At 41.5% G+C, this 14,365-nt stretch overlaps 1 protein-coding gene across 5 annotated transcripts in view; it reads right to left on the bottom strand.

Moving 5' to 3' along the window:
- The window catches only part of vps54 (VPS54 subunit of GARP complex), a 97,071-nt gene that overhangs the window by 30,625 nt on the left and 52,081 nt on the right, over positions 1-14,365 (bottom strand). For 4 of the 5 annotated variants that reach the window (XM_072581574.1, XM_072581576.1, XM_072581577.1 and 1 more), the window contains exons 14-15: positions 7,383-7,564; positions 2,034-2,146 (exon numbers count right to left, since the gene is read on the bottom strand). In XM_072581574.1, the coding sequence (XP_072437675.1) occupies positions 2,034-2,146; positions 7,383-7,564 (295 nt within the window). The remainder of the gene's footprint in view (positions 1-2,033; positions 2,147-7,382; positions 7,565-14,365) is intronic. The other variant, XM_072581578.1, reaches the window with a different exon arrangement.

Here is a 14,365-nt window from a genome sequence, read left to right as displayed (position 1 = left end):
TTTGGTTGCATCACGGTTCTCAGAGTGATGTATCAGGAAGCTTTAACTGACAGTTTTTGCTGGTTGGCTAAACTACCAGGCAGGTAGACTCTGGCAATATTCATATACACTTGCTCGCTGAGAAAATCTGCCGTGTATGGATATATTGTTGGGTGCACAACCTCCATTCCTGGCATTACACTGGAACTGAAACTCACTTACTACATTACTCATTTGTGTGGTTGGCAAAACTTATTTCTGGCTTGACGGTAGCAGGTGGTTAGTCAAAATATTGTGTGCGTGCTCACTGCAAAGTCGCAGTGTGAGACAGCTAGCTTCGCCTACTGATCAAATATTTGAGACACCTTCTGGTTCCACTGTATTGAGTTAGACTCAGCACCTTCAGCACCAGAAGTAGCAGCCTCAGCCTCTTGTCAATCCCTTTTTTTGTGATACAGAGATAGCAAGTCAAACCAAAAGTGTCTCACCAACACTGGATTCACAACACAGTGAAATTAAAAGTAAATGGCCCTCAAAATTTGCCAATTGTTCCTAACTAATCTTTACAAATAACAGATCTTGGATAATAAGTTTATAACTGAAGAAAAATTAACAATTTATTATGAATAATGTAACTTTAGAAGAACACAAACAAGTTAATTTAATTAATATCTGCAATCTAAAGCCCAGTCTTCTTCCAGTCTTCTTATTTCTTAAGTTTTGTTAAGAAATAAACAAAATCATAATTTTCCAGTTTAATAAACCATTTCAAATTATGGATACCAGGCCTTCATGAAATCCTTGGACAACGGTTATTCCGCAGGCAAGAATATAATTCTTAACACATATTCATAATAGAATTTTTGCCTGAGTTCCAAATAACAGCAGACACCCAGAAATATGCAACCATTTCCTACAGACCGAGACTCTTTTATTTCTCAGAACATTCAACGGTTCAATAAAAAACAACCTCGATTATCCATATGAGACAGGCAGGGGGTATTTTGTTCAGATAACTGATTGTTCGGATAACGTGCTTACGGGACCTTGAGATCTTGTTCGGATAATCTGAAATTCGGATACTTGATGCTTGGATAACCAGGTTGTTCTGTAATGTGACAGAAAACTAGAGAGAGCCAAATACAACAGCAGTATCTAGAGCTTCTGAAAATCGCTCTCCTGCCAAACCCAAGTCAGAATTGTTCTCTTTCTCCTTTCACTAAACAGTCTCTGTGATTGGTTGGCCAGCGCCAGTTCTCCCTCAATTGACCAATTCAACATCCAATCAGTTGCCAGCCCTGAACATTGCAACAGCTTGGTGCTGATTCATCTCCAGTGTCCTCAAAACATTAAGTTGCATTACCTTCCAGGTCAGTTCCCAACATCTGTTTTTGTTCTCTTTTAAAACAAGCTGCTGTTCAAAGTTCAATTCTACCTCAACTCTCAGTTCCAAACCAAAAAAAAGAGAAAAATAGTGAGTCTGTACACTTTTATGAATGCAAATGAAATCAGTTTAGGAGAGATAGATGTTTTTTTTCTTGTAGGTGGCTCAGTCTAGTATAATTCTCAGACATTTGAACATTTTCACATGCTAAGTAACAAGACATTCAACATTTAAACCACTTAAAATTTTACAATTATACAGAAATATATTTAGTTGTTTGGTAGCATAAAATGTGAGAAGCGCTGAAAGGTTAATGTCGTGACTAATAAGAGACACCCTGTCTGTTTGAAATCCAACAAAAGCAGTCAACAGTCAATCATCATCAACTGCTGCATTCCCCAGGGCAACCCCTCTTCCTTATTCTTTTACGTAGAGTCCAATTGCCAAGCAATGAGTACTCTACACTCAAACAAAGTAAATGCTGATTTTCCCCCTTATTGGTATTTCTTGCGACTGTCCTGATGAGTCCAAGATGAAAGCTCAACCAATGTTTTTTCAGCAAAGAAATATATTCCTATCCATATTTAGAAGTTAAGACATTTCCTCCAACAAGAAAGATCCGACAAGAAGTTGATTCTTCTTTTTAACCAATAATCTACAAAGCACTGACCTGTTGCTTTTTTCTCTGGTAAAGTAATCACTCCATCCTCAATGGAATTGACCAAGTCCTGAAACTCAGCTGGAACTTCAGCCTGTTTCCATCGCTCATTATCCAACAGAAGACTACAACACATCAAGAAATTATTGATCAGAAACCCATACAGTAGGATTTCCATAATTATACATGTACCTAACTACTTGATAAAAATCTGACCTTTATGGAATTGCTCCATTTTGATATAATTTGACATACTAAAGAGAGACCAGTTCAATCAGGATTAGAGGTTAAGGAACAAACAGTTGAGTTAGAAACTATCCATAGTGAGTGAGCCTACGTTGCTCATTTGTGTATTTTACAGTTGGATAAAGAAAATAGAAAGCTGCAGGAATTGGTAAAAACACTAACCTAACGGAAAGCGCTGCACCTTATACCAGGAAAAGGCTATGGATAGATACAACACTGAGACTGCTACAAGTAGATTTTGACGTTGAAACTGATAGTGAAATGACTTCTCTGGTATAGTAAAAAAAAACATGCCCAATAGAAATCTGTGAACAGACAGCAGCTAAGATTGTTATCTTGAGAATGTTTTTAATAGTGCTTCCTCCACTGTTTAATCTCTGTGTAGTGAGACACAGCCAGTGTGTAATATCACCCATGATCCGGAAGCGGTGGACAAAGGAATAGGACCCTCAGGCACAGTTAGAGACGAAATGAACAAGTCTCTTCCCCCAGAGAAGTTAAAGAAACCCTCTGAAAATTGGATTGTATTCACAGAGAATTACCATAGCAGTTACAAGGACAACATCCCTTACAATCGACCGAGGTCAGTACTCAAACAAGGATAATCTGAAAACTTTGTTGCTTCAAAACTTTCAAACCATTGAAAGCTTTAAAAAGATTTTTTTCTTAAGCTGGTACAGAAAAGATCTTTAAAAAAATGGTTCAGTGATTTATATAAATGATTTAGATGTGAATATAAGAGGTATGGTTAGATTAAATTAGATTCCTTACAGCGTGGAAACAGCCCATTTGGCCTAACAGGTCCACAACGATCCTTCGAAGAGTAACCCACCCAGACCCATTTCCTGACATTTACCACTGACTAATGCACTTAACACTATGGATAATTTAGCTTGGCTAATTCACCTAACTTGCACATCTTTGGACTGTGGGAAGAAACCCACGCAGATACGAGAAGAATGTGCAAACTCCACCCCGGTCCTTAGCTCTGTGAGGCAGCAGTGCTAACCACAAGCCACCGTGCTGCCCTTTTGCAGATGACACCAAAATTGGTGATGTAGTGGCAACAAAGACGGTTACCTCAGATTACAACAGGATCTTGATCAGATGGGCCAAAGGGCCAAGGAGTGGCAGGTGGATTTAGATAAGCGTGAGGTGCTGCATGCTGGAAAGGCAAATCAGGACAGGACTTATACATTTAATGGTAAGGTCCTAGAGAGTGTTGCTGAACAAAGAGACCTTGGAGTGCAGGTTCATAGCTCCTTGAAAGTGGGCTCTCAGGTAGATAGGAACGTGAAGAAGGCATTTGGTATGTTTGCCTTTATTGGTCAGTGCATTGAGTATAGGAGTTGAGAGGTCATGTTGTGGCTGAACAGAACATTGGTTAAGCCACTTTTGGAATACTGCGTGCAGTTCTGGCCTCCCTGCTACAGAAAGGATATTGTGAAACTTGAGAGGGCTCAGATTTACAAGGATATTGCCAGGGTGGAGGATTTGAGCTACAATGAGTGGCTGGGACTGTTTTCCCTGGCTGAGGGGTGACATTATAGAGGTTTATAGAATACTGAGGGGCATGGATAGGGTGAATAGTCAAGGTCTTTTCCCTAGGGTAAGGGAGTCCAAAACGAGAGGGCATAGGTTTAAGGTGAGAGGGGAATATATAAAAGGGATCTAAGGGGAAACTTTTTCATGCAACGGGTGGTGAGAGTAAGGAATGAGCTGCCAGAGGAAGTGGTGGAGGCTAGTACAATTATAACATTTAAAAGGCAACTGGATGGGTATATGAAAAGGATGCATTGTACAGCTCTATGACTCTACATTAACTGGAGTTTAGAAGAATTGGGGAGGGTGTCATAGAAACGCAAAAAATTCTGATAGGAGTAGACACAATAAACACAAGGATGATGTTCCCAATGACGGTGAGACAAGATCCAGGGGTGGGATAGGCAATTTAGGACTGAGATGAAATGAAGAGGAATCTCTTCACCCAAACAGCAGGGAGCATCTGGAATTCTCTGCCATGGAAAGCAGTTGAGACCAAAACACTAAATGTTTTCAAGAAGGACTTAGACTTAGTTCTGAGGGCCAAAAGGATTAAAGGCTATGGGGAGAAAGCAGGAACAAGGTACTGAGTTAGACAATCAACCATGATCATATTGAATGGTGGGACAGGCTCAAAGGGCTGAATGGCCTATGCTTGCTCCTACTTTTTATAATTCACTACTTTTGCACAAAATGGCTGGACTGTTCCTGGAAGAAGATAACCTTTTTTTATGCCGAGGGTGGTGCATGTATGGAACAAGCTTCCAGAGGTGGAGATGGAGGTGAGTACAATTACAAGTATTCCCTGCTTTCGAAAGTTCGCTTTATGCCACTTCGCTTTTAAGAAAGACGTACATTAGTTCCTGTTTTTTGCTAACCAAAAGAATCCAAAGATGATGTTTGATTTTACAAAAAATGGCAAAATTTTTCCCATTTAAATGGGCGGCACAGTGAATCAGTGGTTCGCACTGCTGCCTCAGAGCGCTAGAGACCCGGGTTCAATTCCCGACTCAGGCAACTGTCTGTGTGGAACTTGCACGTTCTCCCTGTGTCTGCGTGGGTTTCCTCCGGGTGCTCCGATTTCTTCCCACAGTCCAAAAATGTGCAGGTTAGGTGAATTGGCCATGCTAAATTGCCCGTAGTGTTAGGTGAAGGGGTAAATGTAGGGGAATGGGTCTGGGTGGGTGCGCTTCGGCGGGTCGGTGTGGACTTGTTGGGCCGAAGGGCCTGTTTCCACACTGTAAGTAATTTAATCTAAATTAATACTTGTTCGTTTTACGCCATTTCAGTTTACGAAAGGTTTCACAGGAACGCTCTACTTTCGGATACATTTAAGAGGCCTCTGGATGGGTATTTGAATAGGAATGGTTTAGAGGGATATGGGCCAAGTGCTGGTGAATGGGCCTTGGTCAGATTGGGATGTCTGGTCGATGCGGATGAGTTGGACCTAAGAGTGGGTGAAATTGCAGCATGGATTGGCCATTTCAGAGACATGGGTAGAGCAGGGACAAGAATTATTATTGCAGCTTCTGGGATTTAGATGTTTCAGTAAGAATAGAGAAAATGGTAAAAGAGGGGGTAGTGTGGCACTGTTATTCAAGGACAGCATTACGGTTGCAGAAACAACATTTGAGGACTCGTCTATTGAGGTAGTATGGGCTGAGATTAGAAACAGGAAAAGAGAGGTTACCCTGTTGGGCGTTTTCTATAGGCCTCCAAATAGTTCAACTTTCCTAATACTGATTGGAAATACTATAGTTTGAGTAATTTAGATGGGTCAGTTTTTGTCCAATGTATGCAGGAGGTTTTCCTGACACAGTATGTAGATAGGCCAACAAGGGGAGAGGCCACATTAGATTTGGTACTGGGTAATGAACCTGGCCAGGTGTTAGATTTGGAGGTAGGTGAGCACTTTGGTGATAGTGACCTCAATTCGGTTAGGTTTACTTTAGTGATGGAAAGGGATAGGTATATACCGCAAGGCAAGAGTTATAGCTGGGAGAAAGGCAACTATGATGCAATTAGGCAAGATTTAGGATTTTAGGGAGTTTTGAGAAGGTTGAGGTTCTGGATGTAGGTTTGCTCGCTGAGCTGGAAGGTTCATTTCCAGATGCTTCATCACCCTTCAATCAATAATACCCTTATTGGCATAAAATTCACTAAAGAGGAGGAAAACAACAACAAACTGCCATTCCCAGTTGTCACAGTAGAGCAAACAGCCAATGGGCAACTTCAAACCAGCGTCTACAGGAAAACAATACACACAGACCAAATATTGAACTACAGAAGCAATCATCCCAAGATCCATAAGCAAAAGTACATCAGAACATTAGTTCAACTAGCCACCACACACTGTAGCACAGAGGAACTGCGCACAGCAGAGGAAAATCACCTATACCGTGTATTCAAAAAGACCGGGTACCCAATGAACACAGTCCGCTGATTTCTCAGCAACAAACACAAACAAGCACACAAAACGCATCCAGAAACCCTAGCCATTCTCCCCTACATCAAAGACATCTTGGTAATGACTGCCAGACTACTCAGACCCCTTGGCATCATGGTAGCCCACAAACTCACCACCACACTAAAACAGCAGCTAATGAACTTGAAAAACCCTATACAGACAACAAGCAAAACTAATGTCATTTACAAAATACCTTACAAGGACTGTAACAAACACTGCATTAGACAAACAAGCAGAAAACAAGCCACCAGGATACATGAACACCAACTAGCCACAAAACGACATGACCCACTCTCACTAGTATCCTCACATACAGATGAGGAAGGACACCACTTCGACTGGGACAACACATCCATCTTAGGACAAGCCAAACAGGGACACGCACAAGAATTCCTAGAGGCACGGCATTCCAACCTCTATCAACAAACACATCGAGTTGGACCCCATCTACCACCCTCTGAGAAAAATGGAACAGGAAATGACATCACCAACCCAAAGAAACCCAAACATATAAATAAAAAGCAGGAATCATGTACACTGCTTCGCCTGAGGCCCACTGAAGATGTTACCTGGTAGGGTGATGAAACATCTGGAAATGAACCTCCTAGCTCAGCGAGCAAACCTACATCGAGAAGATTTAGGATGCATTGGATCAGGATGGAAACTGCAGGGGATGGGCACAATTGAAATGTGGAGCTTATTCAAGGACCAGCTACTGTGGGTCCTTGATAAGTACGTACTGGTCAGGCAGGAAAGAAGTTGTTGAGCGTGGGAGTCATAGTTTACTAAGGAAGTTGAATCTCTTGTCAAGTGGAAGGCGGCAGCTTATGTTAGGAGGAGATGTGAAGGCTCAGCTAGGGCGCTTCAGAGTTACAAGTTAGCCAGGAAAGACCTAAAGAGACAGCTAAGAAGATTCAGGAGGGGACATGAGAAGTCATCGGCAGATTGGATCAAGAAAAACCCGAAGCTTTCTACAGGTATATCAGGAGTAAAAGAATGCTCAGCCCTTTTTAGTCTGGGTCGACCTTAACTTTCCTCTGATTTGAAATCAGTTTTGTCACTATAGTGAACAGCTCAGACTGCTTTTCCATCCCACCATGGTTTACCCAAGTTTTGTCTTCCGCTCTTCATGGAACCTGTTGACGAATTTATTGGCCTGGCTTTGCAGGGCTCCCCGGAGGGACATGCTGCGTCTGCTGCATATCCTTTCTGTTTCCTGGACAAACGTTTCCACTGTTCGTGACAGTGCCACAAACTCGGAGGAGTTCAGCTTTTCCAGAAAACCATCCTTAAAAGAAGAAACAGTAAAAAGAAACCATGAAGACAAATGAATGCAACAAAGCACAGACACATTACCATATAACTAATGCAAATATTTATCTATTTGCCCTTTTTGAATTATCTTCCATTCAACTCCCTTGGTTCCGAGCACAGTCCTATCCTTATATATTATTTAACCATGTACAGTGGATGGAGCAGCACAGCATGCTAGCATGATGTCCTCACAGTGGCTGTGTTTGAACCCATCCCAGGTTTTCCAAGTTGAGGAAAAAGGCACCAACAAGGCTGAAAAGATCAGTGAGAACAGGATGATAACTAATGAATGAAGACTGAAGATAGTCCCAATGATATTCATATACCTGTCTGCTATACATGCAGGTGACCTGGAGAAATTAAAACAAAAAATGATTGTTACTGCTTCACTGGAGGTCATAGAAAAATGAAAATGAATTCTGAAGAGCCAAACCAGACTCAAGATGTTAACACTATTTCTCTCTCCCAGCTGCTGCCAGAAACGCTGAGCTTCTCCAGCTTACTCTGCTTTAGATTTCTGGCATCTGCAGAATTTCTCTTTTATAAATGAATATGTTGTTATTTAGTCCAGTCACTAAGAGACAGGAGGGCCTGAACATAATGCTTGTAATCTGAAAAATGATTCATGATGTAATACGGACAATGTAAGATGTTGAATAACAATCAGCAATAAAGAAACAAAGTGCAAGGAATGTGAATTCGAGGGAGAATAGCCAGAAGGGAATATTAAAAAATGAAACTTGCTTCTCCCTGACAATAGTAAAGTTTCAATGTGAAATGAGTTTAGATGTTTTCAGCCATGTTCCCACCAACTGTGGTTCTACAGTTCAGCACAATGTCAATCTCTGCAAGCTAATCTTAAACTTGACTGTGGCTTCAACTGGCACACTAGTCAGGGTAGTACAATAGAGGGCTCATGCTGTTTGCTTGTTACTTCTCCCCCACAATATCTACTATGTTCTGCTTAACGTGCCGCTTAGCTCACTCAGCTCCAAGTATTGCTGAGTCCAAAGTACAGAGAGAATTGGCATAAACCAGAAAAACTACTGACTGTATCAACACTGAACATTTATATTTTACAAAATGCCAAAGGTTTGACAACTGCCTGTGCATTCCCAACATGATCAGAAAACACAGAATTGGAACTTAATGACTTGTCAGTTAAAACAATGGGCTGAATTAGTCTGAAAATTAACATAAACCATTATTCAGTACCATTGATACTGCAGAGGAGTTGTAGAGATTTGCAAATGGAGAATACCAATATTAACAAACTTAATGCTTTACAATAGGCAAGCCCATCACTGAAGCAATGTGAATATGGCCAGTCCCCATGAAGACAACTGCAACTCATTTCAACATAGGTTCCAAACTGTTTGGACAGCAAAACAAAACACCATCTTCCAGACCACCTAAGTCTAAGAACAAAGAAAATTTACAGCCCAGGAACAGGGCTGTAAGCCGATCCAAATCCACTGTCTAAACCTGTCGGTCAATTCCTAACCATCTGTATCCCTCTGCCCCCCACCTACTCATGCATCTGTCCAGACGCACCTTAAATGAATCTACCGTGCCTGTCTCTGCTGGCAACGCGTTCCAGACACCCACCACCCTCTGTGTGAAGTACTTGCTGTGTGTATTCCCCCTTAAACTTTTCACCTCTCACCTTGAAAGTGTGACCTCTTGTTATTGAATCCTTCACCCTGGGAAAAAGCTTGTCTTTATCCACCCTGTCTATACCCTTCATGATTTTGTAAACCTCCAATCAGGTCCCCCTCAATCTCCTTTTTTCCAATGAAAACAAACCTAACCTACTCAACCTCTCTTCATAGCTAGCATCTTCCACACCAGGCAACATCCTCAAAAACCTTCTCTGCATCCTCTCCAAAACATCCACATCATTTTGGTAATGTGGCGACCAGAACTATGTACAGTATTCTAAATGTGGCCAAACCAAAGTCTTGCATAATTTTAACATGACCTGCCAGCTCTTCTACTCAATATCCCATCCGATGAAGGCAAACATACCATATGTTTTCTTGACCACTCTATCCACCTGTGCAGCCACCTTCAGGGTACAAAGATCTGAAGTCCCAGATCTCTCTGCTCATCAACTTTTCCCAAGGCTCTTCCATTTACAGTATAGTTCGGTATAGAATTAGACTTCCCAAAATGCATCACCTCACATTTGTCTGGATTGAACTTCATCTGCCACTTTTCCGCCCAACTCTCCAGTCTATCTATATCCTATCTATATTCTTTGACAGTCCCTTATGCTTTCTGCTACTCCGCCAATCTTCGTGTCATCTGCAAACTTGCTGATCATACCAACAGTGCCCTCTTCCAGATCATTTATGTATATCACAAACAACAGTGGGCCCAGCACTGACCCCTATGGAACACCACTGGTCAGCTTTCTCCATTTCGAGAAACTCACTTCAACTACTACTCTCTGTCTCCTGTTGCTCAACCAGTTCTTTATCCATCTAGCTAGAACACCCTGTACACCATGTGACTTGACTTTCTCTATTAGTTTACCATGGGGAACCTTATGAAACATCCCGTCAGCAAACAAAAAGGTAAAAAAATCCTGAAAAGGTTTCAATTTGTTATTTTCCATTTAAAACTGCCAGTTTCTTAACAATACATAAAGTTGATAATTAAGATGAGCAGCACTTACACAGTTCAAGGAAATGAGGATCATCCCAGTAAGTCAATTAAGGAGAAAGGAAATAAGAGGAAGAATAATCTGAGTTTAACCTTCAAAAGGGCATCTCTTTCAGCATCATTGCACCTATTGTAGTCTAATACTGCATTGTCTGACCATTTTAACAATTTATAACAAGGTAGCAATATTATTAACATTACATGCGAGCATCCTGTAGCTTAGTAAGAAGGCACTGAATACATCTCTATATATAGTGAAGAGTCACCCACAAAACTTGTTTGAGAGAGGTTAATGGCCCCAGGTTTTCTAGATCGTGAGAACTGCTTGTGGGGTTCATTTGCCAATGCACGTTTTGAATTAATTCATGGGATGAAAATATCACTGGCCAGACCAGCATTTATTGCCCATCTGTAAATGCCCAGTGGGCACTTAAGTGTCAACCACGTTGCTGTAGGTCTGGAGTCACATGTAGGCCAGACTAGGTAAGGCTGGCCATTTTCTTCTCTAAAGGAGATTAGTGAACCAGATAGCTCTTTCCCGACAATTGACAATGGATTAATGTTCCTAATTCCAGATATTTGTTGAATTCAAATTCTACCACCTGCCGTGACGGGATTTGAACCCAGATCCCCAGAACATTACCTGGGTCTCTGGATTAACAGCCTGGTGATAATAGCACTAGGCCATTGCCTCCTCCAGGAGGTCATATCTAACACTGTTAACACGGTAAAATAACAAGTGCAAAGATACGGTCTTCAACAAGAAACAGGGAGGGGGAGTGTCACCTTGGTCTGTCATGAAAAGGCTTGTTCGTCTCCAGTTCCTCTTTGAGCAGAGCTCGCACACAGCCAGTGTAAAGGAAGCTCAGCAGTTGCATCCTTCAGAACTGGTGATAATGGGTCAAGTGCATACCTGGAAAGTTTCAGGTGCACCAACAGTTGGGTTAATGAAGTCACAGTAGGTAAAATGACAAAGACAGAAGAAAATGACCAACATCTCAGCAACAAGAATGCAGGTAACTTGGGGTCAAGACAGTGGCAAAGTAGGGATCTTCAGCCACAGACTGTCCGCTATACCCATTCGTCTTCTCTCCCAGCCTCCAATGACTCCCAGCTTCAGTGCAGACACGACAAGGAGCCTCCGGGCCTGGCATAGCAGCCTCCCAGGGCAGCTCTCTGACATGGCAGTCTGGAGCACTCTCCCAGCCTCATGATCCTCCAGGTGAAGCCTGACGTGGTCTGGAGCCAGGGCAGACTGGAGGCTAAGTGCCAGCTTGGTACGGGGTGAAGACCGCTAACTGGACTTCATTTTTGCAATGCTGGACATTTTATTTCTCTTTCTGATACCTTATAACTAAGGAAGCTGTATTTGGGTACCTTTGATCCTAAGACTGTGCTGTAAGTGGTGAGGTTTAAACATCTCACTGTACTCATGGTCTACATGTGACAATAAAGTTAAAGATAAGATAAAGCTAAAGCTTACAGCCGTAAATGTTTAGGCTGAAACCTACTTTTGCGCATTAATCACAAAGTGAGGAAATTTCCAATGACTGACCTTTTGAACTAAAACAGGGAAAGAAAATAATCAGCCTGGGGTTCCAGGAAACAAATGAGGAAAGTTGTATTTAACAGAACAGAAGGAATAAGGCCACTCTTTCTTTGGAGTTACACTAACATTTTCCAAGAAATTTGAGGCCAGTAAAAATACCTGGTGCATTCCAAACCAGGAAAGTGTTTCACTTTGACTAAAGGAGTCAACAATATGAAACGATTACACTGCCTGTAATAAATGATGCCCCATCACAGCTTTCAGTGATACACTTAAATGTTCCCTTTTTCCCAGCCGAGACATTCTGCCCTTGTAGAGTGTGTTGTTTTGTGTTTAAACAGGAATTGCAAAAACTACTCAAACACCACAATGCGACTTGAACAAGTTAGGATAGTTTGAAAACAGACTGCTGCTGGAGAACTCACGCGTTACATTTCCTGTGACAGAAAACTGTTACACTTCAGAAAAAAATGGTTTGATTAACTTCTGAAAACTCAAATTTAAAAGAATGAAAGATGCTGCAATTTTAGAATCCCAACTATAACATTCAGAATGCAGTACAATGTTTGAAATGCATTTTTCATTTTAAAATACCTTTTTGGTGATCTTGTTTGAACATGTTTGCTAATACAATACAACTTGAATTCCATAATATAGATTTGTGCAAAAATCTGCGAGGGATTTGAGAAATGACTTTAATGGGTTAGTTATACAGACATGTGTGAGCTGTTCTTAGGTATTTATGTTCTTGACCCAATAGAATTTTAAAAATTTCAGAATTATATGTTCATTCTGTACTGTTACAATGATTGTAAAGCTGCAAACTTTACCAGAGAGAGTTATACTTACCAATACATTAACAGTTTCAGTACTAGAAACCACCTCCTGTCATGTTTCTATATCAGAACCTTACAACTGGAACTTGTACAGCTTTGCAGACCTGTCACAGCCAACTATATAGACATAGGATAGTGGCACTCCCCACAAGAATCTGTACTACTGCGACAAGTTTAGAACTAGATAGTTATGGAGCATGCAAGACATTCAGCTTGTGAGTTACATTTGTGTCTAACCCCCACCTTTAACACAGAAAGATGGCTGCATAATGGAGCCACTCAGCAAATCATTCCTACCAGGGGAGAATATAACTGGAGTTCGAGCTTTTATCCCATGGAAACATGTCCAAGACACATTGCAGCATGAACAATTTTACCCCAAGTTACTTTCAAAATAAAATGACATCTTCCCAAACAACAGGTTTGCCAAGAGGCTGAGTAATGGAGAAGTATTGAACCCAGAGCAATACCAAATGCAGCACCATTTCAACACAGCCATTGGTGCTGGCTCTCTGAAACAGCTACTCAGTTAATGCAGCGTCTCCCTGCTCTATCCTTGTAGCCTGTGCAGCGCTTTCACCTGCAAATTCTAATTTCCTTTTGAGTGTTAATATTAAATCAGCTTCCACTGCCTTTTCAGACAGCACATTCTTGATCACAGCTCACTGCATCAAATCATCTCTTTGCTTTCACCATTTACCTTAAATCTGCATCCTCTGATTATAGGCTCACCTGCCACTAAAAACAGTTTCTCATTCTTTACTCAATCAAAACATCAATTCCTAACACCCACATCGCCCTCCTCCAAGGAAAACATTTTCAACTTTCCCATTCTCTCCACATTTGTTGAAACCCCTCCTCCCTGGAACTGTGCTGGTAACTTTGATTTGATTCATTATTGTCACATATACTGAGATACAGCGAAAAGTTTTGTTCTGTGTGCTAACCAATCAAAGCACATCTTACATAAGTACATCAGGGTAATAGAACAGAATGCAGCCTACAATGTTACAGCTACAAAGAAGGTGCTGAGAGAGATCAACTCTGATATATCAGAGATCCATTTAGAAGTCTGATAACATCAGGGAAGAAGCTGTTCTTGAATGTGTTGATACATGTTTACAAACTTTTGTATCTTCTGGCTGATTAAAGAGGGTAGAAGAGACTATTAACTGAGGGTTGGAAGGGGGTCTTTGGTCCTTTTGGCTGCTTTCCCCGGGCAGCGGGAAGTGTAAACAGAGTCAATGGATGGAAGCCTGGTTTGTGTGATGGACTGGGCTGTGTTCACAACTCTCAATAATTTCTTGCAGCCTTGGGTAGAGCAGTTGCCATACTGCACTATGATGCACCGGGATAGGATGCTTTCCATGGTGCATCTATAAAAATTGATGAGTCATTGTGGACATGCCAAATTTCCTTCGCCTCCTGAGGAAACAGAGATGGTGGTATGGTTTTTTTTGGCGATATAGTCGGTGTGGATGAACCAGGACAGATTGTTAGCGATATTTACTCCCAGGAACTTGAAGCTCCTGACTATCTCCACCTCAGCACCAATGATGCAGTCAGGGGCATGTCTTCCACTCTGCTTCCTGAAGTCACTGACCCACTCCTTCGGTTTTACTGACATTGGTGGGAAGATTGTTGTCTTTAGATCATGTCGTCACAAAGCTGTCCATCTCCTTCCTGTACTCGGTCTCGTCATCATTTGAGTTCTGACCCACTA

The sequence above is a fragment of the Chiloscyllium punctatum genome, chromosome 11 (genome assembly GCF_047496795.1).
Source record: "Chiloscyllium punctatum isolate Juve2018m chromosome 11, sChiPun1.3, whole genome shotgun sequence".
NCBI classification, from domain to species: Eukaryota; Metazoa; Chordata; class Chondrichthyes; order Orectolobiformes; family Hemiscylliidae; genus Chiloscyllium; species Chiloscyllium punctatum.
Note: the sequence above shows the minus strand (reverse complement) of the source record. Positions and strands in the feature narration are given on the sequence as shown.